At 50.9% G+C, this 24,529-nt stretch overlaps 8 protein-coding genes across 8 annotated transcripts; 5 read left to right on the forward strand and 3 right to left on the reverse strand.

The window, feature by feature from the left end:
* Positions 1 to 550: 550 nt before the first annotated feature.
* A1O9_12128 (26S protease regulatory subunit 7) lies at positions 551 to 2,033 on the reverse strand (the record flags this gene model as incomplete). Its single annotated transcript, XM_013398927.1, has 4 exons — positions 551 to 781; positions 837 to 1,715; positions 1,776 to 1,890; positions 1,939 to 2,033. The coding sequence occupies 4 exons, from the start codon at positions 2,031 to 2,033 to the stop codon at positions 551 to 553; spliced, it is 1,320 nt and encodes a 439-aa protein (XP_013254381.1).
* A 458-nt stretch (positions 2,034 to 2,491) lies between these two features.
* Positions 2,492 to 4,170, forward strand: A1O9_12129 (T-complex protein 1 subunit delta; the record flags this gene model as incomplete). Its single annotated transcript, XM_013398928.1, has 2 exons — positions 2,492 to 2,542; positions 2,572 to 4,170. 2 exons carry the CDS (start codon positions 2,492 to 2,494, stop codon positions 4,168 to 4,170), a joined length of 1,650 nt encoding a protein of 549 aa, XP_013254382.1.
* An 849-nt stretch (positions 4,171 to 5,019) lies between these two features.
* A1O9_12130 (uncharacterized protein) lies at positions 5,020 to 7,109 on the forward strand (the record flags this gene model as incomplete). The annotated part of the gene is made up of 3 exons (XM_013398929.1): positions 5,020 to 5,481; positions 5,690 to 6,448; positions 6,576 to 7,109. The coding sequence occupies 3 exons, from the start codon at positions 5,020 to 5,022 to the stop codon at positions 7,107 to 7,109; spliced, it is 1,755 nt and encodes a 584-aa protein (XP_013254383.1).
* A 3,115-nt stretch (positions 7,110 to 10,224) lies between these two features.
* Positions 10,225 to 11,426, reverse strand: A1O9_12131 (histone H1/5; the record flags this gene model as incomplete). Its single annotated transcript, XM_013398930.1, has 7 exons — positions 10,225 to 10,395; positions 10,448 to 10,645; positions 10,698 to 10,765; positions 10,832 to 10,962; positions 11,047 to 11,069; positions 11,221 to 11,246; positions 11,333 to 11,426. The coding sequence occupies 7 exons, from the start codon at positions 11,424 to 11,426 to the stop codon at positions 10,225 to 10,227; spliced, it is 711 nt and encodes a 236-aa protein (XP_013254384.1).
* A 1,203-nt stretch (positions 11,427 to 12,629) lies between these two features.
* Positions 12,630 to 13,757, reverse strand: A1O9_12132 (flap endonuclease 1; the record flags this gene model as incomplete). The annotated part of the gene is made up of 2 exons (XM_013398931.1): positions 12,630 to 13,145; positions 13,200 to 13,757. The coding sequence occupies 2 exons, from the start codon at positions 13,755 to 13,757 to the stop codon at positions 12,630 to 12,632; spliced, it is 1,074 nt and encodes a 357-aa protein (XP_013254385.1).
* A 926-nt stretch (positions 13,758 to 14,683) lies between these two features.
* A1O9_12133 (glutaryl-CoA dehydrogenase) lies at positions 14,684 to 15,964 on the forward strand (the record flags this gene model as incomplete). The annotated part of the gene is made up of 1 exon (XM_013398932.1): positions 14,684 to 15,964. The coding sequence occupies one exon, from the start codon at positions 14,684 to 14,686 to the stop codon at positions 15,962 to 15,964; it is 1,281 nt and encodes a 426-aa protein (XP_013254386.1).
* An 837-nt stretch (positions 15,965 to 16,801) lies between these two features.
* Positions 16,802 to 17,548, forward strand: A1O9_12134 (ubiquitin-conjugating enzyme E2-16 kDa; the record flags this gene model as incomplete). Its single annotated transcript, XM_013398933.1, has 5 exons — positions 16,802 to 16,845; positions 16,959 to 17,004; positions 17,087 to 17,116; positions 17,166 to 17,349; positions 17,409 to 17,548. The coding sequence occupies 5 exons, from the start codon at positions 16,802 to 16,804 to the stop codon at positions 17,546 to 17,548; spliced, it is 444 nt and encodes a 147-aa protein (XP_013254387.1).
* Positions 17,549 to 19,383: 1,835 nt separating this feature from the next.
* A1O9_12135 (NADPH oxidase) lies at positions 19,384 to 21,021 on the forward strand (the record flags this gene model as incomplete). The annotated part of the gene is made up of 1 exon (XM_013398934.1): positions 19,384 to 21,021. One exon carries the CDS (start codon positions 19,384 to 19,386, stop codon positions 21,019 to 21,021), a length of 1,638 nt encoding a protein of 545 aa, XP_013254388.1.
* Positions 21,022 to 24,529: the final 3,508 nt, after the last annotated feature.

A 24,529-nucleotide genomic window follows, 5' to 3' on the forward strand; every position in this document is an offset into this window, starting at 1 on the left:
ACGAGAATCGATGCGTCGTTGAAGCTGTGGGTGGCTGCCAGTGTCTAGCGAATCACGGGACTCGGATTAGTAGAATTGGTTTTGCCTAGGCACATCAAGTCTAAGAGTAATTATTCGGTAAACAAGAGACGTATTCGTCCATGCCGCAAAGAGCATGCTCTATCTAGTGGCCTTTTGAAGAACACGTGCTCTACTTGTAGTGAGTGTCCAGCTCTCATCAATTACGCCTGTTGTCCAGTAGACTGTCTTCCTGTCAATACTTAAAATACATCTTCCCCCATCTGCGGAGAACCTCAGTTCATTCAAGCGTGGCATCTATAGTCTTGGCACGAAGACTCAGTGAGCAATGTCGGAAACTCCAAGAGCTTACGCAAGATTCCGGTGTGCTGATTCCTGGGATGACCTATTCACCTATATGTGGTGATTTATCTATGGTACAGAGCACAGAAGCCCGCAAGCTTCCCTCGCTGGTAGTCCTTTCTCAGCGAACTCCAAGCCGATGCGACGCTAATTAATCTCAAAAGCCAACTCTGACGAGTGCCAGTTATTTCTAGTTGTATTGCATATATGTGGCAGTCGAGTTGAACTTGAGATTGCCCTTGATTACTTTATCGACTGCTGCAAGGAAGTCTTTCTCAGTTGCAACCTTCCTGCGGGCACGGATGGCAAACATTCCTGCCTCTGTCGCAACACTCCTCAACTCGGCACCTGTTGCATTAGGACAAAGTCGGGATATCAATTCCCATCTGATGTCACGCTCAACACTCATGCTTTTTGCATGCTAGAATCCCATTGAATTAGTATATTGTGTTGATTTGTAGGGTGGAAACACTCACAATGCGTAGAATATTTGCACGGCCATCGAGATCAGGAAGGGAGAATTCAATCTTCCGATCAATACGACCAGGTCGCATAAGAGCAGGATCGAGGGTCGACGGCCGATTGGTGGCGAACATGACTTTGATATTTCCTCTTGAATCGAAGCCATCTAGTTGTGTGATGAGTTCCAGCATGGTTCTCTGGACCTCGTTGTCTCCGCCGGCGCCATCGTCAAATCGGGCCCCGCCAATGGCATCGATTTCGTCGAAGAAGATGATACATGCTTTCTTGGTGCGGGCCATCTCAAACAGTTCTCGAACCATTCTCGCACCCTCGCCTACGTACTTCTGGACCAATTCTGAGCCGATGACTCGGATGAAGGTAGCATCTGTTCGGTTGGCGACAGCCCTGGCACAGAGCGTCTTACCCGTACCGGGTGGACCGTAGAGTAGAGCGCCCTTGGGAGGGTCGATTCCGAGACTGACGAAGCGCTCGGGTGATAGTAAGGGCATTTCCACGACTTCTCGAAGCTTCTCTATCTGCTCTTTACAACCACCCACATCGCCGTAAGTAACATCCGGCTTGTCTTCGACTGTCATCATGGTCACACTGGGATCAATCTTGGGTGGTAACGGTAGCATGATTGAGTACTTCTGTCGATCGACACCGACACGCATCCCCTCTTCGATATCGGTGGGACTGACTCGTTCGCCTAGATTGACGACAAACTTGGCGATCTGTTTCACGTTAATGACATATTTGCTCTTCTCACTGTCCTTCTCATCCTGGATGATCTTGGTGCAACGGGCGACTTGTAAGGGCTGTTCTTCGGACATTCGTTGTCGATCAGCGGCGACATCCCAGAGATGGGGAGGGGCGAGACCGGTGTCAGACTCCTGTAAAGTTCATCAGGACTGATTCTGGCGGCAGATGGTATTGAGACCAAGGGACCTTACCTTGACACCAATCTTCTCGTTGACGCTCTGTTGTTTCTCTTTGATTTGTTTCTCGAGCTTCTTGAGGGCAGCGGCGTACGGAGCAGCACCGTAAGTTTTCAGGACTTGTATATCTCTGTAGACATTTAGGAGGGGCCTTCTCAACTCACGGGAGGAAACTCACTCGTCTGTCAGGGGGGTTATCTTCTTCTCTGGTTCCTCATCATCGGCGAAGTTCTTCTGGTATTTCTCCCAGCTGGACCCGGTTGCGCTAGGCATTGCTTGACTCGGATTCAGTGGATGAGGAGAGTAGTGATTCGCAGGAGGTGAGCGGGAGTTGAGGGAGAATGCTCAGGCGTCAGGGACGATGAAGGGGTGGTGGTCGATGAATTACAGGCTGCGAATATGGAGTAGTGATGGAACGGTGTTTGCATCTGGATTCTGTAATCGTAATCGCAGCTGTGCCTGAAAGGTAGGCGCGACCAGCAACGAGTGAACGACGCCACTTTTCTTAGCGCGGCTGCGGCTGCGGCTAATGCAACCGCCGGGTGCCGCCCGCACAGCACAGCGACAGAGCCTTCGGAAATCTGTGGACTTCGGCCCTCGTATGTACAATAAATGTGAATTTACGACCGCCTGCACCCACCATCACACCCGGCCTGCACCACCATTTTCAATACAATCCCAAATTTGCAGCCTCTGAATCCTTTCGCAAACGCGAGCAGTACTTAGACACCATGGCTGCCGCCCTAGGCATTCAGGGCAATTTTGGAAATGCCGCATTCAAGGTGAGGAAGAAATCCACCATCATGCGCAGGCGAAGGCGCGGCGGAGACTCAAACTAACGCCTTCCCAGGACAAAGAGAAGCCTATGGCTGTGCGGACGGCCAATATCATGGCTGCTCGTGCTGTAGCCGATGCTATCAGAACGTCCCTTGGCCCCCGGGGTATGGACAAAATGATCCAGTCAGGCAAAGGCGAAAACTTGATCACCAACGATGGCAATACCATGTTGAAGAGCATGAGCGTCCTGCATCCTGCTGCAAAGATGCTGGTTGATCTGAGTGCGGCTCAGGATGTTGAGGCTGGGGATGGGACCACATCTGTCGTCGTTATCGCAGGAAGTCTGCTTGGTGCTGCAGACCGGTTACTAAGTAAAGGCATCCATCCCACAATCATTTCCGAGGCCTTTCAACGTGCATCAAAGGCTGCCGTCAACATATTACAGCAAATGTCTCAACCTATCTCTTTGACCGACCGTACAACCCTTTTGCAAGCCGCTTCCACTTCACTGTCTTCCAAAATTGTCTCGCAACACTCGGGTTTACTAGGTCCCATGGCCGTGGACGCGGTTTTAAAGACGATCGATCCGAAGACTGCCGAGAACGTTGACCTGAGAAATATCCGCATTGTCAAGAAAGTTGGAGGTACTATTGACGATTCGGAAATGATCGATGGTCTGGTTCTCAATCAGCCTGTGATCAAGAGCAGCGGCGGTCCTACTCGAATAGAAAAAGCCCGCATCGCCCTCATTCAGTTCCAGCTGAGTCCGCCCAAGCCTGATATGGAGAACCAGATTGTTGTCAATGACTACAGACAAATGGACAAGATCCTTAAAGAAGAGCGAACATATCTCCTCAATATGGTCAAGAAAATCCAAAAGGCCAAATGCAATGTCCTCCTAATTCAAAAGTCCATTCTGAGGGACGCAGTCAACGATCTGTCGCTACATTTCTTGTCAAGATTAAAAATACTGGCTATCAAGGACATCGAGCGCGACGAAGTCGAGTTCCTGTGCAAGAGCACCGGTTGCAAGCCAATTGCCAATGTTGACACCTTTACTGAAGACAAGCTCGGAAGTGCGGACTTGGTTGAAGAAATCACCTCATCCGGTGCAAGATACGTCAAAATCACTGGTATCAGAACAGCATCCCTCCAAAACCAAACGGTATCTATCGTCGCAAGAGGCGCCAATACCCTCGTGCTAGATGAGGCAGAGCGTTCACTTCACGACGCCCTATGTGTCATCCGCTGTTTGGTCAAGAAGAAGGCTCTGATTGCCGGTGGTGGTGCCCCCGAAATTGAGGTTGCCCAGCAGCTTGCTAAGAAGGCCCGAGAGTTGACAGGCACAGAAGCCATCTGCTGGAAAGCCTTTGCTGATGCAATGGAAGTGATTCCAACCACTTTGGCAGAGAATGCGGGCTTGAACAGCATCAAGGTGGTGACAGAGCTCAGGCACCGACATGATCAGGGAGAGAAGAACGCCGGTGTTAGCATACGCAGTGGAGGCGTCAAGACCAACATTGCGGACGAGAAAGTCCTGCAGCCCTTACTTGTCAGCACCAGTGCAATTGAACTGGCAGCAGAAACGGTCAAGATGATCTTACGGATTGATGATATCGCGTTGTCACGGTAGACATGAAGTGTGGAAGTCACGAGATAGAGAAATCAAGTCGACCGGGCGGAGGAACGAATTGCATCGCGTGGCCATCGATAAATGGATCCTTTGTCTCGCGCATTGGCACGGAAGAGCTCTCGTTTTGAAATGCTAGTCTGCTGCGTATATCCTGGGTGGCATCATCACTTCTCTAGAGAATGCTTTCCAACAATCTTGTCTATGTAAAATGTTCATCCACATCTCGAGAGTTTGTCAAACCAAATCTCGGTTTCGGTTTCGACTGCTGGCGCTGCCAAGAACTTAAATACAAAACCCCACAAGGATTGTTCCTGCAGGAACGTGGGCTTGTTTAGTCAAAGGCCCCCTGTTAATGTTGTCCGCCTATTTTCCAAGGACCTTTGATTGTCGAGTCAATGCCATCCAATCGTTTCTGCGCGATGTAAAACAACCCGTGGAATAAGGGAGACATATACTCGGGTACGGAGGACGGAGTTCCTTGTACGAGATATCCTGTCCTCCTTGCCTCGTTCAGGGAACGTTGACCACGTAACTCCCAGCGATCTCCTTTTCTCGTTCAGCTCTCTAGGAAGTTCCCTGCCAAGCCACCGAGTATCCGTGCCAGCCTTCATGAACAAGTTATACGGAGTACGGAGTTCTTGTTAAAGCATTTCAGTTTCTTTGCTCGCTGCTCGCAGAGCAATGCTAAACCCGCAAGTCGCCTCACGAATTTCGATAGGTGCATCATTAGATAGTCCAATAACCTGGTCGACATAAGCTGTTGATCACTCTAGCTACCAGTCACACTCGGTCACCCTCTCTCTCTTTCTCCCTCTCTCTGACCAAGTATTCGAGAGCACAAGGCGAGCCATGGCTTGGGCAGCAATCCTCATCGTCGTTATCGGCCTCTGGACAGCGTCGAACTTCTACAGCCTGGTCAGAAACTACCTATCGGCGCGTAAGATTGGCGCTCCGATGTTCATTATCCCGTTCAACATTTATAATCCAGTGTGGATGGTCGCCGCCGTACCATTGGTGGTGCCTCTGGAGAAATATATTCCGGCATCGTGGTATAGAGGACTCAATCTGGCCACCTACGGCTTCGAATTTCGATCCAAGGAAGACATGTTCGGGGAAGAGGGCAACGATACCGTCGTCCTTGTCACCAGCGGGCCTGTGGAAGTGTCCGTCAGGGATCCAGAAGTCTCAAGCGAGATCTTAAAGCGGCTCAAGGACTTTCCAGTCACCGATGTAGTCGCTGTTATCCTGAACGTCTTTGGTTCAAATCTGGTCAGTACCAATGGCGAGGATTGGGCACGACAGAGAAAGCTGGTAAGTTGGCCATTTCATCAAGTTACATTCTCTTTTCACACTCGAGTCTCCTCAGAGTCTCCAGACACTCTGCGGTTCAATGAGCGCTATCAAACCATCAGCCATTCATTGTAAGGAGGGAACGCCCTTCTATCAAACAATCTTCTTTCCCGCTCCCCTCGAGATATTAATGTATTCTGAGAACTAACTTTGCCTTCTCCCTCTCAAGATCGCACCCAATATCAACGAGAAGATCAGCAAACTCGTCTTCGGCGAATCTGTCAGCCAAGCACGCCAGATGCTATCCTCATACATGGGCGAGGTGAAAGGCGTGACGGACGAAACACTGCAAGGCATGAAGACAATTGCCATCAACGTTCTCGGGACAGTAGGCTTCGGAATCTCCCAACCCTGGAAGCAAGGCGAAGCGCAAAAGCCCGAAAAAGGCTTCCGACATACATACATGGAAGCAACGCGAACAGTGGTTGAAAACATCATCGAGGCGGCCGTCATACCCGCGAAACTGCTCACTACGCCTCTCTTCGCGCCATCGTGGCAGGCTATCGGCCACGCGAAGAACGAGTTTCCCATCCACACAAAGAGAATGCTAGCACGGGAGCGGGAACTACAGAGAACGACGTCCGAGACTAGGAGTAACCTGATGAGCATCCTCGTCAAGATTGCGGATGGTGCCACCGCCAGCGTGGACACGGAGAAGACTGGGGGGCGCGTCAACGAGTCCGAAAAAGAAAAAAGGGTATTGCGGCTGAGCGAAGAGGAAGTCCTAGGCAACTTGTTCATCTTCACCTCGGCCGGATTCGACACCACAGCCAACACCATGGCGTACGCCCTGACACTCCTAGCCACTTACCCCAAGTGGCAGGACTGGCTGTATGAGGAGATCTCTACCGTGCTTCTCGACAAGGACCCAGACAACCTCGAATACAGTGAGGTATACCCCAAACTCCCACGCTGTCTAGCCCTCATGGTATGTTTTTTCCAGACTCTCCCATGTCTCCGCTTCTCCTCCCCCTTTCCAAAGGCTCGATAAGGGGCTATGCACCGTCCAGAAGTCCGCTAGACCTTTCTAACAACCAGATCCTCAATCTCTATAGTATGAAACACTGCGCCTCTTCCCACCACTGACGCACATCGCACGACAAACGAGCAAAGACCACGACGTGACGATAACGACGTCCAAGAACGGCAACGGCGACACAAGGACACATTTCTTCCCCCGCGGCACAATCGTGTACATCAATACGGTCGCACTGGGTCTCGACACACGAACATGGGGGTCGGACGCAAAGGCATTCCGCCCATCTCGATGGCTGGTCGACGCCTCCGTGCAGCCGGGCGATAGCAATGCGACAATCTTGAACGTGAAGACACCCGCGCGCGGCACGTTCTTGGCCTGGGCTTCTGGGCCGCGAGCGTGCCCCGGCATGAAGATGAGCCAGGTCGAGTTCGTGAGCGTATTCATGACCATCTTCGGTCAGTACCGTTGCGAGCCCGTGAGGATACATGACGACGAAACCGATGCCCAGGTCGAGGCCCGCCTCGAGGAAGTCCTGCAGCATAGCCAGCCGAAGTTGACGCTGCAGATGATGCGGAATAAGGACTTGAAGGTTAAATGGATCAAGAAATGAGACAGGCGCGATTTGCTCAGAGATAGGGGAAGAAGGACACTGGATCCTTGGGATAATCCTACGAGGGAACTCTTTCTGCACGTTATCGTGTGGAAAATATCATTGGTTCGGCGTCTGGCAGGCATCGCTTGCATACTTTACTGTGGTGTAGACCATTCGCTTGGACAAGACCATCAAAGCTAGACGCAAGACTCTTCAATCGCAAGACTCTATAAGTGACTATCAATCACGAGAACCATCAGAACTTCCAGCATGACAGGGTGAATTCTCTTTGACTTGATCGAGATTGCGCCAACCATTCGGCAGGTCCGAGACCATGGTATCCTGGTCTGACATTTTTCACCTTGTTCGAGCCGCTTGAAGTAGAAGCTGGTCAGAAATATCATGGTGGCCGTGATGCTTCTTTCGTGACGGACATGGTCACTGCGGAAGCCTGAGGCTTTCTCAACGGCGGCTTGTAGATGCCCAAGGTTGGGAGGTCTTCGGTGATGGTGAGTTCCCAGAATTCAACGCCTTTCAATGCCCGGCATCAGGCAGTTGAGCGTGTCGACATGGACCTTGCCCTTCTCGTGTGAAAATACATCAAGAGGTAGGACAAAGTCCACTTGCAGACTCATTCTCATTTGAACATAAGCTACTTTGTGCAGCAGATAACGGCTCTAATGTTTAAGCCGGTCGCCAGCATCGGCATACTACTGCAGCACATCCTCAGGAACATAGGTAGAATCCCAGATGACACCCCTCTCAGCCACACTTCGGGCGGCTCGGAGTCGGAAGAACCTAAACCACAGAAAACCCATGGATCTCAAAAGGACCTTCTCCTCCTACTCTCCTACATCACCAACAATCGCCTCGAAGTCGAGAGAACGCATGAGGACCAACTCCTCAGAACAGCATCGAAAACAAAATCACCCAAGGTAGGAATATATCAATTTATTAAGTTCGCCCTGAGCAGGAAGCATCGTGATCATCCTTACACCTCTCGTGGACACGCGAATACACTCATACATCCAATCCAGACTTTGTTGCTTGCAATCACAGAAACCTTGCCCCCTTAGGACGTAAGAGTGTGGTAGTAAATGCCACCTCTGGTTCCATCCCATCCGATGTCAAAAGACTCCATGCCAATGCCACCAAGAAACCACACTTCCTCCCCGTACAACATTCATGACAACTCCAGCGTCTCAGCCCACTCGATCATCAACCCTGGATTCGGCATCTTTCCTTGCCCTTCTCAATACATTGGCCGTCCTGCAGAGCTCTCGACAGCAACGCAGATTGACCGAGCTTGCGCCGTCGTCAACACCGTTCCTGCTATCCGATGTTTTGAATGACAGATTACAGTCGAGCCACCGGTGATCAAACACTCGCCGTCATGTTCCTCAGCTTCAGCTTCAACTTTACTTCCAACTTCATCTTCTACCCGTCTCTTGCAAGACACACACCGTCCCCACCCCTGCGGCCGGGGACCCGTCAATTTCGACGTTCGAATGTCTTCGCAGGGTCATTCCAGTTGCGGCCAACCTCTTGGTCGGGTACTCCCACACCCACTCATTGCGAACCAAGACAATCAATCACCCCTCCGCCGCCATATGTCCACGTTAGAGGGATTCGTGAGGAGCCACCAATGCTCGGAGAACTCGACGAGGAGACAGGGATTCGGTACAAGCGCTCGGACTACTTTCCATCGTGACAGCAGTATGGCAACATACGGCCTTCAGCATCTCACACTTTGCTCCAGCATTTTGATTCTTGTCTTTGTTGTACCGGTCGGCGCGCCGCAAGCACTCCCCGAGACTGAGCACAGGCGCCGGGGTAGGCTAGAGGAGCATGTTTCTTCTCTGTTTCACATACATATCATCACCAAACGTCACTTTCCTGTGTGTTTGTAACGTACAATCAACATACCAACCTAGACCTACTTAGGTGACCTGGCATGTATATCAATGAAGCCCAAAATACACCACACCAAATCTTAAATATTGAAGCATTCTTGATTCCATTTCCCCGTGTTCGTGTAGTTTGGAGTTCGAGGGAAAACCTCCGACAAATCTGTCTGTCAAGTGTCTAGGTAGGCAAATGTGATTGCAACAGTAGGCATTGAGCGTTGGCCGGGCCGCGCAGACTCTCTCCCTACTTCGGGTAAAAATATTCATATCTACGCACATGGCAGCAAATAAATACATGACATTGACCTGGAGGGGCAGAAATGAACGAAAGAGCTGTGCGGGTCTAATACCACCATGCCGACAAGTGATGGCGTTCGCGTTCGCGTTCACGTTCACGTTCTATTTCATCAGCTTTTGGATAGTAATGGATATCCTGCTCCTAGGCTTTTGGGCTGGACGAGGGTTGGTTTGTTTGGTTGGAGAAAGTCTGGTGGCATTGGAGAAACACTGGTAGGCCGATCATCACGTGACAGATGTTGGGGTTCGGATGATAGTCAACCATCACTGTCGCATTCGGCGTAAACAAACAACTAATGCAGTATAGGTATATCTCACCATCTGGCATAGTAGACTCGTCCTCCAACCGCACAATTCACATGTCACAAGACTCCAAAATTGTAATGGAAAATTAAAAACCAGTGCTGTACAAGACATTTGGTATTCTTCCTTTCCATCGGCCGCTGGATTACCCGATGCTCATATTGTGACTGGTAGTAGTGCTCAATATCGGATATCTCATTGCGCCAACGATGTGTCAGAAGCATGAAGCGTGCTAGTGTTGTCTGATGCCTCTTTGGGTTTTGCCTCTTGTCCGTGTTGTGTTGATAGTCCCATCGCCCATATGCATTTCAATAAACACTGCATCTGAAAGTGCCCGGAACACCTAGATATAGATATCCCCTTCTTTGCCCGAACCCAAAACCATTTCCCTGGAGATAAACAAGCACAAACAGCACACCCATGGCATGAGACTGGAAGAGAAAGGCCCATAGTCCGAGATGACAATATCGGTCAACGCCCTCATCTTTCTGCTCAAGCTCTTGATCCCATCGAGACACGCCGTCCTTTGACCTAACCATCACCCACATGACCCTATAATACCCGATACAAGAAAAGCACAAGCAACATACATCAAGTCATAACAACGACATCCTATTCAGAATTGTTCATGCGGCTGCCTCAGCCTTCTTGGGTGTTGCTTTCTTGGGTGTGGGCTTCTTCGCCGCTGCGGTCTTCTTTGCAGGTGCCTTCTTGGTGGCACTGGGTGCCTTTTGTTTGGTGACTCTACCAGACTTTGTCTTCTTTAGGACAGTTGGGACATCGGTGACGGCAGGGGCCTGGGACGATGTTAGTATAAGTGTATGAGCACGAGGTACAACTTGTTCATACGGGTGTCTCAGTCTTAGCGGCTTTGGCCTTGGGTGCACGCTTAGTTGCAGTATTGGCCTTGGGCTTAGCGGCGGTAGTCTTCTTGGGAGCAGCAGCCTTCTTGACTTTGGTGGCGGCAGTCTTGGGTTTGGCTGTACTGCTTTTGGCCTTTGCGACCTTTGGCTTAGCCTCTTTGGCCTCCTTGGGAGCCTTCTCCTTCTGGTCGTCGAGTTAGCAGTATACTTAGCTGATGAAGGTCAGCGACACGTACCTTTGCCGACGTCTTCTTCTCTGCGGGCTTAGCCTCTTTCTTTGCAAGCTTGACGGGACCAGATGGGCCTATTCAGATACGAGGTTAGGTTGGGAGGGACGAGATAGGATACGAGCAATGATTGGGGCACATACCCTTTGGCTGAGTGAAGTCACCCTTCTCGACGGCGGTCTTTAGGGCTTTGTTGAACAAAGAGTCGAATTGGGTCTCTGAAGTGACGGTGATGTTGTTGTTGGCCTTGACGTATTTCTTGATAGCTTGTCGGCTAAGAACATGTTAGTATGGTGTGATCGAAATTGGCTTGGCTCGCGATCGCGTAGCGACGACGAGGTCACACGGGGTGACTAACCTGCTTCCATTGCGCTCCTTCAACTATAGGTCAAGTTGTGTTAGCTTAGCTCTTGCTTGAGATGAGATTGGAATAACAATGCGCGATAGGCTGCACCTATCGCGGGACGGTATGGGGAATCGCAGGATAGGTGACTTGAGGGCATCGACGTTGTCGCAAACAGAATAGACCTACGTTGAGGATGGCCTCTTTGATCATGTCTAGACACATGCAGTCAGTATTGGCTGGCGACCAAGATTATAGAATATGCGATCGGACGCGATCGCCATCCTAGGGTGAAACTGACCTTTGTATGAGGCATGAGCGGGGGCGGCGGCGGGCTTCTTCTCTTTGGTCTCCTTGGCCGGAGCGGCAGCGGCAGTAGCTTTCTTTGGAGGCATGTTGATGATGGAGAGTGTTTGGAGTGGTTAATGGATGGATCGGATGGTGGAATACGATGAATAGATTGACTTGAGCTGGTCAGTGAGCGAAGGCGAGTCGAGAAATGTAAATGAAGCAGTGGGCAGAGGGCGTCTTGAGACGCGGGCGGCGGGGACAGCGCTGGTGTTTATAGTCGCATGTGACGAGTTGAGTTGATCTTCCTTGCCGTTGGCAAGATCACAGCTGACTTCCGCCCGCCAGCCAATCACAGCTCGCCTGGATTTTATTTATTCCTTACCCATGTGAAGCTGCTGCGGAGATCACGCGCTCCAGCTCATGCATCTTCCCTCCCCTCCTTCCCTCTTTCCTCTTTCCCACTTTCCCACCTGGCATTGCCTTCCTTCTTTCCTGAGCTCCCTCCCTCCCTCCTTCCCTTCCTTTCCTTCCTTCCCTTCCTTCCTGCCAATGCCACCCAACCACTACCCACGGCACCTGGATCTTCTTGCCGAGGACGGAGAACACCCTCCCCCGTTAATCTCGTAGGTGCATATCATGTCTCATTCTTGATGCACTGCCTTTATTCTTGCTGCTCAAACACTCGCAGCATCATCATCGCGTATTCATTACTGTTACTTTGATGATTCATCTCATTTGTACAATTCTTGTTGTTGCCTGGTGCTCTGCGAAACTTGGGTATCAGCTTCGTCCAAGCTTGCCTTGCCACGGCATCCTAATCCTGACGTGTCTTGTACGGGTACGTTGCTCTTAATGCTGTGGCCCTATTGGGGCATAGTGGATTGTTTCCTAGTGGATAGGATTACTCCACGGCCATTGGGAATGCAGCTACTCGGTAGCTTGTCTACCAGTGGAACCTAGGTTTCCGCGCCATCCTCACAATATTGATCATGTGATAACCTTGTCTCAACTTGCAAGGTTGCGCCGTTTGGCCAGCGCAGGGAGCAGGAACCACATCTGAGTCTGGCCTCTTTTCCTGGTCACACAAAGTTCTTGGAGTGCGCTGGTCGTTAAATGTTTAGCAAATGTGTCTGTTTTGCGTTCCGGGTCGATGACTGGTATTCCCCAGTAGTCCAAGCCTGATGGATTTATCTCGTAATCCTCGTTCAATACGTGCCCCAACGCCATGCTATCAGAATACACGCATCTCCACCATCGCCCTTTTGGTTCTATGATAACCCAGCTTCATGAGAAGGCGAGTTGCAGCCTTAGGCGTGAGGCTTGGCCTTGGTCTCCTTCTTGGACTTTGCGTCTTCTTTCTTTTTCTTCTTTGCCTCCGCAATCTTCTCCTCGTGTTTGCGCTTCAAGTCTTTCTTTTCTGCTTCCGTCTTGGGCACCGTTTTGAAAAATCCTTCCAGTCTAGACTGCTGTGCCGTCTTGACGTTCTTTTGTAACTTCTGGGCTGCACTTCGGACCCGGTCTTCACTGAAGCCTTTCTCGGTCACCAGGAACTGAACAAGACCCTCCACATCAGGCGCTTCCCATTTGAAATCACATTCCGGATGGTCCGCTGCTCGGACATCTGGATTGAGGAACAGCTCTCTCGCGTCCTTGTATGGCCAATCCTCGGGAATCACATAGCGCTTCTTCGGGTCATTTTCCATAAATTCCACAACCTTTTCCAGGGAGCCATGTTCTCGGATGAGCTTCAATGCCGTGTTTGGGCCAACCTTGGGCACTGGATCTACGTAGTCGCATCCTAGAAGGATACACATATCGATGAACTAAACGGTCAGGCATCGAAGGAGGGCAGGCGATTGACTTGGGGAGGCTCATACCTGATTTCTGTCCATGTCAAGACCTGCCAATGCCTTGTCAAGGTGGATTTCCTGAATAGGCTCTTTCCGCTGTTCACTGAAAGTCAAATGGCGAAGCAGGATAGGCGCATTGAAGCACAGGGTATCCATGTCCTCCGAGGCTGCAGCATACACTTTGCCAGCGCGTGCCAGAACCGCGCATTGAGCCTCGGCCTCTGTGGGTGCAATGATGTACGGAACTCCCATCAACTTGAGTAGTTTTCGACATTCTTCATTGTGTTCTCTGGTGACTCTGACAGTACGCCGGGAGAATTTCTCGACTTCTTCTGCAGTGCCTGTCTCTTTCGCCTCCTCGTGTTGCTCGTTTGCCTCATTCTTTCGAGCGAAACGCTTCGCTAATTCACCCGACTTCAATTTAGGAGGAGCTCCATCGAAGACGTAGAGCGGCTTGATGCCATTGTCGACAATGCGCAAAGTTCGGTAGAACATTCCCATCAAGTGAGAGGTGGTCTCGCCAGTGTCGGACATCAGTTGCTGACCATCTGATCGGACTGCAATCAGGAAACTGTAGATACTCATTGAACTGCAGCAGGTTAGCACCGCGGATGGTTTTCGTGTAGATAGTTGGTTTCGCACGCATCCTAAAGTAAATATGTTAGCTCGAGCCTAGCAATCGATGGCAGCATGCTTACAATTGCAACCTTTCTACCAAAGTGATTCTTGATTTCACCAGTTTTGATGGCATCAGGTGCCTCCTCGGCAATGACATGGTATAATTCTGTGGCAGAGCATCAGTATGCGAAACCGTGTGAATTGAAGAGGAGAGGCGTACGTTTGATACCCATCTTGGGAAATAGTTTCGTGCTTCTCTGAGATCGGTAGAGGTGGTGGTGATGGAGGGCGAGTGCAGTGGAAGGGACTGCGATACGCTGAAGTCGGGATCATGAAATCACGCCTGACTAGTCGCGTAAAGTGCAGAGGAAAGGCGCGTTGCTCGGAGCTCCACCCTCCCTCTCTCAACTGCCTCTTTCGTGCTCCAGGGTTGTGACGTCGTTCTTGGCGAATATCTCTTGACTCGCAGGAAAGGGGAGACTGGAAGTGCTCGGGGTACTGCATGATCGCAACCCCATGACTATCTTTCGTACCTAGGTAAACACAACCTACCACCTTGATCACCGAAGTCTTCCGCTCAAGTGCCTGGTTCATGTATCTCAGTTACTCAAACTCTCAAAGCTCAAAACTCTTTTCGGTCATAGCCCATAGTCAGTTGACAGCCCGGCGAGTTCGCGGAGCTTTTGAGGGGTAGCCGGAGATCTGGCCCCAGCCTAGTTTTGCTACTAAAGTACCACCCATTCCTTGAAATCGCAGCCTCGGTTCAAGTAGCATTGACCTCTACATTTCCACTAATTTCTATCACGGTTTCTTCTGTCCTTGCAAGATTGTTTGCTGGTGCCTTGACCGTCTGCTTCTCGATTTATTTCCTTGCTTCCTCGCCTCTTAGCACTATGTTGGCTCGCTCTGTCTGGCGCCAGTTCGCGCGAACGAGACATAGCTCGACGGTTCGGTCACTGTCGCGCAGACATGCTTCAAGTTCTACAGCCTTCATCTGGGAAGACCCTTTAAATTTAAACAACTTCCTTACCGAAGAAGAGCGTGCCATCCAAGAGACGGCGCAGTCATACTGTCAGGAGCGCCTGTCCCCAAGGGTTTTAGAAGCATATCGCAAGGAGGATTTTGACAAGACGATCTTGCAAGAGATGGGAGAATTAGGTCTGCTAGGCTCTACAATCAAAGGCTACGGATGTGCTGGTGTGAGCAATGTTGCTGCAGGGCTTATCACTCGTGAGGTTGAGCGAGTAGACTCTGGGTATAGATCAGCGATGTCTGTCCAGAGCTCACTTGTCATGGGACCCATAGATGAATTTGGCACGCAAGAGCAGAAAGACAAGTTCCTAGAGAAGCTTGGTAACGGTCAGTTAGTAGGCTGTTTTGGCTTGACAGAACCCAACCATGGGTCGGACCCAGGATCGATGGAGACGACTGCAAAACCCCATCCGTCAAAGGAAGGCTACTACTCTCTTTCGGGCGCCAAAACCTGGATCACAAATTCACCTATTGCCGACGTTCTCCTGGTCTGGGCAAAGCTACAGGAGACAGGCAAGATTAGGGGGTTCTTAGTTGAACGAGAAAAATGTCCCCCAGGCACGTTGGAAACACCACCTTTGAAGAATAAGAACGGGCTTCGAGCATCGATAACGGGCATGATCCAGTTGGACGAGTGCCCCGTGCCTAAGGAAAACATGTTCCCTGATGTTGAAGGGCTGAAGGGACCATTCGCTTGCTTGAATTCGGCCCGGTATGGTATTGCCTGGGGCACTATGGGCGCACTTGAAGACTGCATCACGAGAGCCCGTGAATATGCTCTGGAAAGGAGGCAGTTCAAAAACAACCCCATTGCTAAGTACCAATTGGTGCAGAAGAAGCTCGCGGATGCCACAACCGATGCGGCATTTGGTGTAGCTGCAGCTTACCAGGTGGGTAGACTCAAAGATGAAGGCAAGGTTGTACCGGAGATGATCTCAATGATTAAGAGACAAAACTGTGACCGGGCACTGGTGAATGCAAGGCACCTGCAAGAAATCTTCGGAGGCAACGCAGTCAGCGACGAGTATCACATCGGGAGGCACGTGTCAAACTTATTCGTCACTCAAACCTATGAGGGACAAAGCGACATCCATGCACTGATACTGGGACGTGCCATTACTGGACTGCAAGCATTTGTATAAACATTAGCACTGGCACCAGCATTTCAGCATTTGTTCTTGTGCCTTCCGGAAGGGTTTGTAAGGATAGACAAATTGAAAGAGATCAACTTAAGCGTGGTTGGGCGAGTAATGGCGGGCTTATCAAGAAAAGGAAAATTTGCCGCAGCTTGATGTATATAATGCTTTGTCATTTGGAGATAGTGAGAAAACCGACATACTGTATGTATGAGGAGAGTGGTGGCGAACCATGGCGAGAATGGAAAAATCTTGAAGCCCAAAGCGCCGCATCGGGCGTTCCTATTGGATGTGGGGTAGGCGGGCGAGAGCAAAAAATGATTCACAATTGTTAGCTACTGTAAGGCAGCGACTAGGACGGTACCGCCCATAGCACCCATTTGGCAGTTGGCAGTGGTCAGTGGTGGCTGTGGCGCCGAAGTGGCAGGTGCATCTCGCAACTTCCGTTCCAATTTTTGCCAAGCCTGGCACGGGTTCAGCTGCCTTTCAAGTTCCTTCCATCTTCTCAGCCTGCGTCCGCCTGAAGCGTCACTTGGTTCTTAACCTTTTCACCATCACCATCACTGCCACACCCACACCCACATCCACTACCATCACCTGCCAACCTCTCCATACACATACCCTCTCACGCGATCTTGTAGATCAACTCGTGTTCTCTTGTTTAAACCACTACTTTCTTCTCAATCCTTGCTTCAGAGCAAGTTAGTTGACGCATCGATACCACCGAGTTCTCAAGTTGCCTCAGACCGCAGCCCCACGTTGAATCAGGGTTTGATCACCACCACCGCTTTGCTCTCTCTACATCAACCTCTCCAACACCTCTCATAATACAATCCTTCAGCCATGGCTTTGAAGCGAATCAACAAAGAACTTACAGATCTCGGCCGGTAAGCACCTTTTTGTAGTTAGGATATCCTGATGCGTCGATACGATTTGGATTTCGTCTTGATAAGACCCGGAATCCTCGACCTGACAAATATACTAATCGTTTTTCTGGTAGTGACCCCCCCTCATCATGCTCCGCTGGTCCTATGGGAGACGACCTGGTATGTTGAATTCCGCCCGAGGCCGGCCATGGCTAGGCAGGCGATGTGAGAGGTAGAACGATCAACTAACATGATAAATCAGTTTCACTGGCAAGCAACCATCATGGGTCCCGTAAGTCAGCTCAGTTCTCCCTCAAACCTTCTGCTGACTCTTTTTCCAGGGTGACAGTCCATTCCAGGGTGGTGTCTTCTTCCTAGCGATCCACTTTCCCACAGACTATCCCTTCAAGCCACCAAAGGTCAACTTCACTACTCGAATCTATCACCCCAACATCAATTCCAATGGCAGCATTTGTTTGGATATTCTTCGAGACCAATGGAGTCCTGCTCTGACGATATCTAAAGGTATGCTGCACTGAGATTATGCTCACGTTGGCAAAGCAAAGACTAATCTTGATTCTCAGTGCTGTTGTCCATTTGTTCCATGCTTACCGATCCCAATCCCGACGATCCTCTTGTTCCAGAGATTGCCCACGTGTACAAAACCGATCGTGCCCGCTACGAAGCAACTGCTAGAGAATGGACGAGAAAGTTTGCAATCTAATCAGCATGGAAGATCGAGGGGTGGCCAAGCCGGTACTCGGCAATCTTGCTAAGCATGGGTAGGATGCAATGGTCTGAAGCTTGCCCGCGTGCATAAGCTGTACGGTTAGAGTCAAAGCGCGTTGAGGCATATTGGGTGGAGGGTCGATGAAGACGGGCTTGCGACGAGCATTTCGATACGGAAGCAACGAGCGCAATGGGAGAAGCGGGCGTAGAGTCATTGTGGACGGCGGTCCAAGTCCAACGGCACGATCTGGGATGACCTCTTATGATGCATTACACTATGGGCGTGTTATAGGGATAACACTTTGCTTTTACTTCCCCCACAGAACTCGGTTCATATGCCCCTGGGACTTCTTGGTGAATCATGCGTAGTAAGGAGACTGGAGACTGGTGATATGCCTTCACTTGGGACAATCAATGACCGAGTAGACCGCGAGTCGACCAGGTGGTCCGACGAACGTGAGAACCACCAGGCGCCTTGCCCAGCCTCGGCAGAAGAGAGGACCCTGATCTACTGATGATTCCACGTGAAGAAATGGCCCAATTAGAAGGGGCAATCGGAGAGAAGAGTCCGGTGTCCGGTGTTGGCTGAAATGAATACGCAAGATACTCTGCTCGTGGTCTCAGATAGGGCCAGAGGATACCAATCACGTGCGGGAGGCGCTTGTTGAACCTCTTTCGGGTTCTGGGCTCGCATACGTAAATCCGGCAGGTGGGCTGATGCAGAGAGTGACTGGGCCACAAGGTATGTACGGAGTACTGTACGAGCTAGGCGTACAAGTACTCCGTATGGATCGGTGGTCCTGGTACCTGTCGAAAGCCTTGCATTGATGAAACCAGGAGGCTGAGTGGCAACCTGGAAACCTGGGAATGTATGGCCGGGCGGCCAAGTTTGGGTCGAGAGCCCCTGGCGCGTTTCACCAGCCTCCCACTCCTCGAGTCCTCACTCATCCACTTCGCACTCACCACAAATCATTTCTGTTCGTTGGCAAAAATGCACAGATTCAAAGCTTCTTCGACCGGCGTCTGGACTCCGGCTCACGACCCAATTATGTGGGTTTGTTTCTAGGGCTCCGTGGCCTTCGTTGGCTCCCCCCTTTCTCTGTGCATGACATGAGCCCCTCGGTCCCATCGCAGCATTGCCAGCCCTGGAGCACCACGCAATGCCCACGCACGCTCATCATGTCGCTCCCAAGCGCCCACAAAGGCCAGAAGGGGGGGTTCCCATTAACGTACAGCTTATGCTAATTAGTCCAGACTTCCTTGTCAAGAATGATCTTCTCTCTTTCCCTCATGTTGATCGTTCTTGTAGAGCGCAGCTTCCCTTCAACTTCGTGGTGTTGACCAGAACACCATCGTACTGGCATTGTTTCGCTTGTCTCTCGTCTAGCAGCCTTGCCTGGAGCAATCTTAAAGAACCCTTTCGCTACGCGGTATCAAGGTATTGTACGTCTTAGTATTGGAACACTACGCGAACGTTTCGTCGAGACTGATACTGTGTCAAGTCCACGTTTCAAGTACCCTCGTGGGCAGTCTCGAACTTGGTCAACCTGCCGCAGCAACCCAACCGACTGTGGAACCTCCCCAGCACCACCCACGACCAGTCTCAGGTCTCAGGTGTCGGGACCAGCGACCCTTCATTTACATATCGCCGCCATGGACTACTCCTACGCCGCGCAACAAGTTCACTTCTACGAGCAACCGCTGGGACGGTCCAACACCACTACACATAATAATGCACCCATGTACTACATCGAGAAACCACTGGCTAGGTCGAACACCTCTTCAACTTCTTCATCAATGGAGCGAACACGATCAACTCCTCTCTCGAGGATGCTCCTCTCGGGCGAAGTCAGTGGTGAGGCCCCGAGAGCGCTCAACCTAAGAGAAAGACTCGACCGATGGATGGTGAACGAGGGTTCGAGGCGGATGGTTGTGGGCGTTTTTGTGCTGGTTCACGCGTTCATCTTCACGTTCGGCTTCTTGAACTATCAGCTGAAGGACAACCTCACCGGCCCTCGGAGGACCTTTGGCTTCACTTTCGCCGTTGCGAGATCGTCCGCCCTCGTCCTGCATTTCGACATCGCCCTCATCCTCTTCCCCGTTTGCCGCACCCTCATTTCACTGTTACGACAAACGCCACTGAACAGCATCGTTCCATTTGACAAAAACATCACCTTCCACAAACAGGTCGCCTATTCCATCGTTTTCTTCTCATGGCTCCATACGATCGCTCACATCAAGAACGTTGGACAACTTGCCATCAACGCCAAGATCGGCTTCGTTGGCTTTTTGAAACTCGGCTTCCTCACTGGACCCGGCTGGACCGGCTGGGTGATGCTCATTGCCTTGATGGCCATGTTTTTCACTTCAATCGAAAAACCCAGAAGAGCAAATTACGAGCGCTTCTGGTCCACCCACCACCTCTTCGTTCTCTTCTTCGTCATGTGGTCGATCCATGGCGCTTTCTGCATGATCAAGCCCGACACCGCCCCCTTCTGCAGTGGTATCGGTGTCTTTTGGGAGTACTGGATGTTTGGTGGCTTCGCATATCTACTGGAAAGAATCCTCCGTGAGATTCGTGGACGCCACAAAACCTATGTCACAAAAGTCATCCAGCATCCCAGCAATGTTGTGGAGATTCAAATGCACAAGGAAAAAACCAAGACGCGTGCCGGTCAATATATCTTCCTGTGCTGTCCTGAAGTTTCCATCTGGCAGTATCACCCCTTTACCTTGACTTCCGCCCCTGAAGAAGACTACATCTCGGTGCACGTCCGTATGGTGGGTAACTTCACCAAAGCACTGGGCAAAGCTCTAGGCTGTGAAGAGGGCAAGGGAGGTAAAGGGGGTGGTGAGAAGAAGCAACGCTCCGAAGTGGTCTCCATGGCGCCTGGTGGCCTGACGAAACTGCTTCCGAGAATCTACATAGATGGACCTTTCGGCTCCGCCTCGGAAGACGTCTTCAAATTTGAGACCGCAGTACTGGTCGGTGCCGGTATCGGTGTCACCCCCTTCGCTAGTATTCTCAAGAGCATTTGGTACCGTATGAGCACGGGATCAGGGGGCAAGACAAGACTGCGCAAGGTCTACTTCTTCTGGATCTGTCGTGACTTTGGCAGTCTGGAGTGGTTCAAATCGTTGCTAATGGCAATCGAGGCACAAGACAAAGCGCACAACATTGAGATCCACACGTACCTAACAGCCAAGATTACTGCCTCGGATGCAAGCAACATCATGCTCAACAGCAGCGACACGGACGCTGTCACGGGCTTGCGTACACCGACCAACTTTGGTCGTCCTAATTGGGACATGGTCTTCCGTGCCATCCGCAAACTGCATTCCCCTGGTGAGGCTGGCGTCTTCTTCTGCGGTCCCAAAGGCCTTGGCTCTCAGCTCCATGTCAAGTGTAACATGTACTCTGAGGGTGACAAAGGCTTCAGTTTCGTCTGGGGCAAGGAGAATTTCTAAACAAGAGAAAAAGGATATTGACTTTGGATCGAGATTTTCGTCTCGACCACATCCAAGGTTCTTTTTGACGATGTCACGATAGCGTCCCACACTTTGTCTACCTTTCCCCTTTTTGTACAATAAATTCCTTCCTTCCTTTCGCTTGCTTCACTTTAACGAGCGGTAAGGAGGAAGTGAGCGGGTGAATAAGCTTGCTTGTTCTTCCCTCCCGTCACGGTTGCCGCTGGTGGTGCTGTACAATACTGCGTTTCTTGTCTCTTGACCTTTGAAAGAGAGAGAGCACAGTCACACCGCAACTCGATATTATTCTTTGCCTTTTATTATTTGCATTGCGAACGGAAAGACCCAGCGGCAATGGCCCCAGCAAAGGAGTGGGGCCAAAAAGCGGAAGGTCCCATTGAGTTCGTGTCACAAGCACAACTGAATCAGGATCTCAAGGATGGGATGATTGAGTGCTTGATTGATCGGGGGAATCAAACAGCAGAACGTCCTCAGCAAATTTGGAGGAGGAAGCTGGGGAAAGGGAACAAGTAACCCAGCAAAACCTTGCAAGACGATCCAAAACCATCTTTTGGATCGTTGCAAGTATTTGGCTTGGGGTTCTTGTATTTCACCTCCCTTTGCTTCATCATTTACTCGGCTTCATTATTATCCTCTTCTTGTATTATTTTTATGGTTGTCGCTTTTAACCCGACCTCTCTTTCTTTTCACAGACACATGCACACCCGCAGCCTCTCCAACCTGTCACGACAAACCAACCCACCGTATAGAAAGATACCACCTGTGCATTTTTGGGAGTATTTGTTGTTTCAGCAAAGCGGCTGATCGAACCTGAAAGTTAGCATGATGAGGCGAGAGGAAGAGGGAGAATATAGAGATAAGATACAGAGAGATCGTAGTAAACACAGACAGATAAATGAGCACTTTTTGAAAACGGCGAAAAAAAAGGAATAAAGACTTTCCCTAGTTTACAACTCTATTGAGGAAAGAAAGGACGTCGCGACGTCGCGCATCCTGTCTCTATATCCCTCTTGTTATGGACGTATGTATGTATGTAGCTCGGCCATTTAGGTAGATGTGCTCATGGAAGGAGGGGCAGCCTTGCGCCAAACAAAGGTTATATTTTATGCCTATGTATTACGTTCCTCACTCTGCAGCTCGTACTTGATTGGTTGTTTATGTTTCCCTTCTCGAAGTGAAGTCAAGAAGACAATTGACGCAGAGACAAATAAAAGAAAGCCGGGGGCCCGCTAGCCGTGCATACGTGGTTGGTCCTTCCAGGACTTAGGGGGGAGCCACACGTGTATCTACAGAGACGAGGAGAGAAGCCGGGATGTTGTATATACAATATATAAACGAAGAATCAGACGGTCTGCTACTGATATTGATTGATTCTGGGTATCCGTGTAAGTATCAAAACAATGCGACCCTCCCCATCGCCCACCTCGTACGCTCGCACCACTCATTGCCCCCTTGCGTGCAGTATCGTCGAGATGTCCTCGACCAGCGATCTCCCCGCGTTCCTCGCCCACCACAGATCGCCCAGCTGGTTGAGGGAGGCGCCCCAGTGGAGAAAGACCAGCACGGACAGGGTCCCACCAGGCTGAGCCACGCCAGGATCGGGCCTTGCTCTCCCTAAATCTCCTCAGATATGGGGACCTTGGACAGCAGTGCTGGGTCGAGGTTGCCCTGTGTGGTTTTCGCGAAGCTGGTCTCGAGCTGGGAGATGGCGTTGTGGTTGGTTTTGTACCGAGTCGAGTGATGATGGTGATCTTCGCTGATGTTGATGTCGAGGTCGAGGTCGAGATCGAGGTCTATCTCGTTGGCGGTGGCGGTGAAACACTGGCCGCTGCCGTATTGCTCCTCGTTTAACGACCTTAGCATTTGGAATACGGCAGCCTCAGGCTCTATGGGCAGGACTCCCATCTCCCAGAAATCGTCGTATCCGAGGATGGATGCTCCGAATGGGCCGGCACGGAGCCAGGCATGTCCGACAGTTGAGACGGACTCTATGCCTCTCAAGAATTCGACCATCGTGAAGATAGACTCCATGTGCGATGTGCTGGAGCTGAAGCAGTCTATGTGACCCGTCATGGAATGGTGCGGCACTCCAAGTGCCGATAGAACCATGATGATGGAGAACCCCAAGACGGCGTGGCAGTTGTCTTGCGTGATACAGCTTAGAACTGGGTGAAAGGACGACGACACCTGATTCTGGTCCTCCAGCGCCTTCTGATAGTAGAAGGCAGAGGGTCGCGAGGCAACCAAACTCCAGTGCTCAGCACTAGTAGTGGCCGTGCCAGTGCGGGTAGAGGCATCATCAAAGCAAGCACCGAAGCGACTTGCCCCCTGGGCGACGGATTTTATTCCTGAAGGATGAATGCCACTTCCAATCTCTCCTTCATCCTCGTCATCTATGGGCGCGGCGACATGTAGTAAGGCAAAGCCAAGAATAGCTATCATGAGGAAGTCGTGCCTCAGGGTTTTTCAAGAGATGAAACATTGCCAAAAGACCCTCCCAAGTGCGTTGTCAACAATTACCTGGATATGAGATTGCATGAGGGGGCATTCTCACCGCTCATCCAACGGCTTGCGAGAGGAAGGAAATCTCTTGATCTCAGGAGCTCCGTGCCCTTTTGGTTGAGCCGTTGATCTTGCCGGCATGAGGTGCAGCGTCAAAGACAACGAAAAGATACACGCCATGTGAAGCCGCGTATCCGGGGTAGGCTTGAGTATACCCGACAAGGCGCGCGGCGTCATCGGGAGAAGAGTTAGAGGATGCTAGTAAACATAGCGTAAAGGCGTTCTTGGAAGAGGCGATCCTCTGCATTTTCAGGATGAGCAACTCGGCATGCGTAGGTATGTACATGGATCTTGAGGCCAAGAGGACCTGGACAACTAGGTCGTCAAGGGTGATGACGTGCTATCCAGTTGCCGTAGAGAGGATTGACCCTCTGAATGGAATCGCAGCTCACGTGCCACAAATTCAATAGCAATATCTTCAGGATGCGCTTCTACGTCGAAGAATGAGGCTGAAAATGAAAGGAAGAACCATACCTGTAGGACTTTGCGGCCAGCGGTGATGGATGTTCCAGCGATCGCGATCTATTTCGTTTCTGATATGAGAGTCATGGAGAGGTGCGGTTATGATCCAGGAAATTCGCAGCTGTGTTATTTGGGGAGAAGAGTTCATTGTGGGAGTATGTGAGCCTCATCATGCATATGCATATGCATGATATTTCAGCACGGCTGCAGCGTGACGCGCTCGGGTAAACGCCCGGATAAACTATCCTCAGGAGCCTTGCCAAGCACCAAACCGCTTAAAGCTCCATTCTCATGCGCAAGTCACTGGGTGTCGCCCTTGTGGCAGTGGCGTTAGTCAGCCTCGTGCTGCGCCGTAGATGGGTGATAGACAGCCCTACTCTTAGAGCTCCTGACGTGATCCTCATGCACAAGAACCGCACCTCATCCGTATGCTATTCCGAAAGACACAGGAAATCCGCAAGTT

Source organism: Exophiala aquamarina, assembly GCF_000709125.1.
Source record: "Exophiala aquamarina CBS 119918 chromosome Unknown aczIA-supercont1.21, whole genome shotgun sequence".
In the NCBI taxonomy this organism is placed as follows: domain Eukaryota; kingdom Fungi; phylum Ascomycota; class Eurotiomycetes; order Chaetothyriales; family Herpotrichiellaceae; genus Exophiala; species Exophiala aquamarina.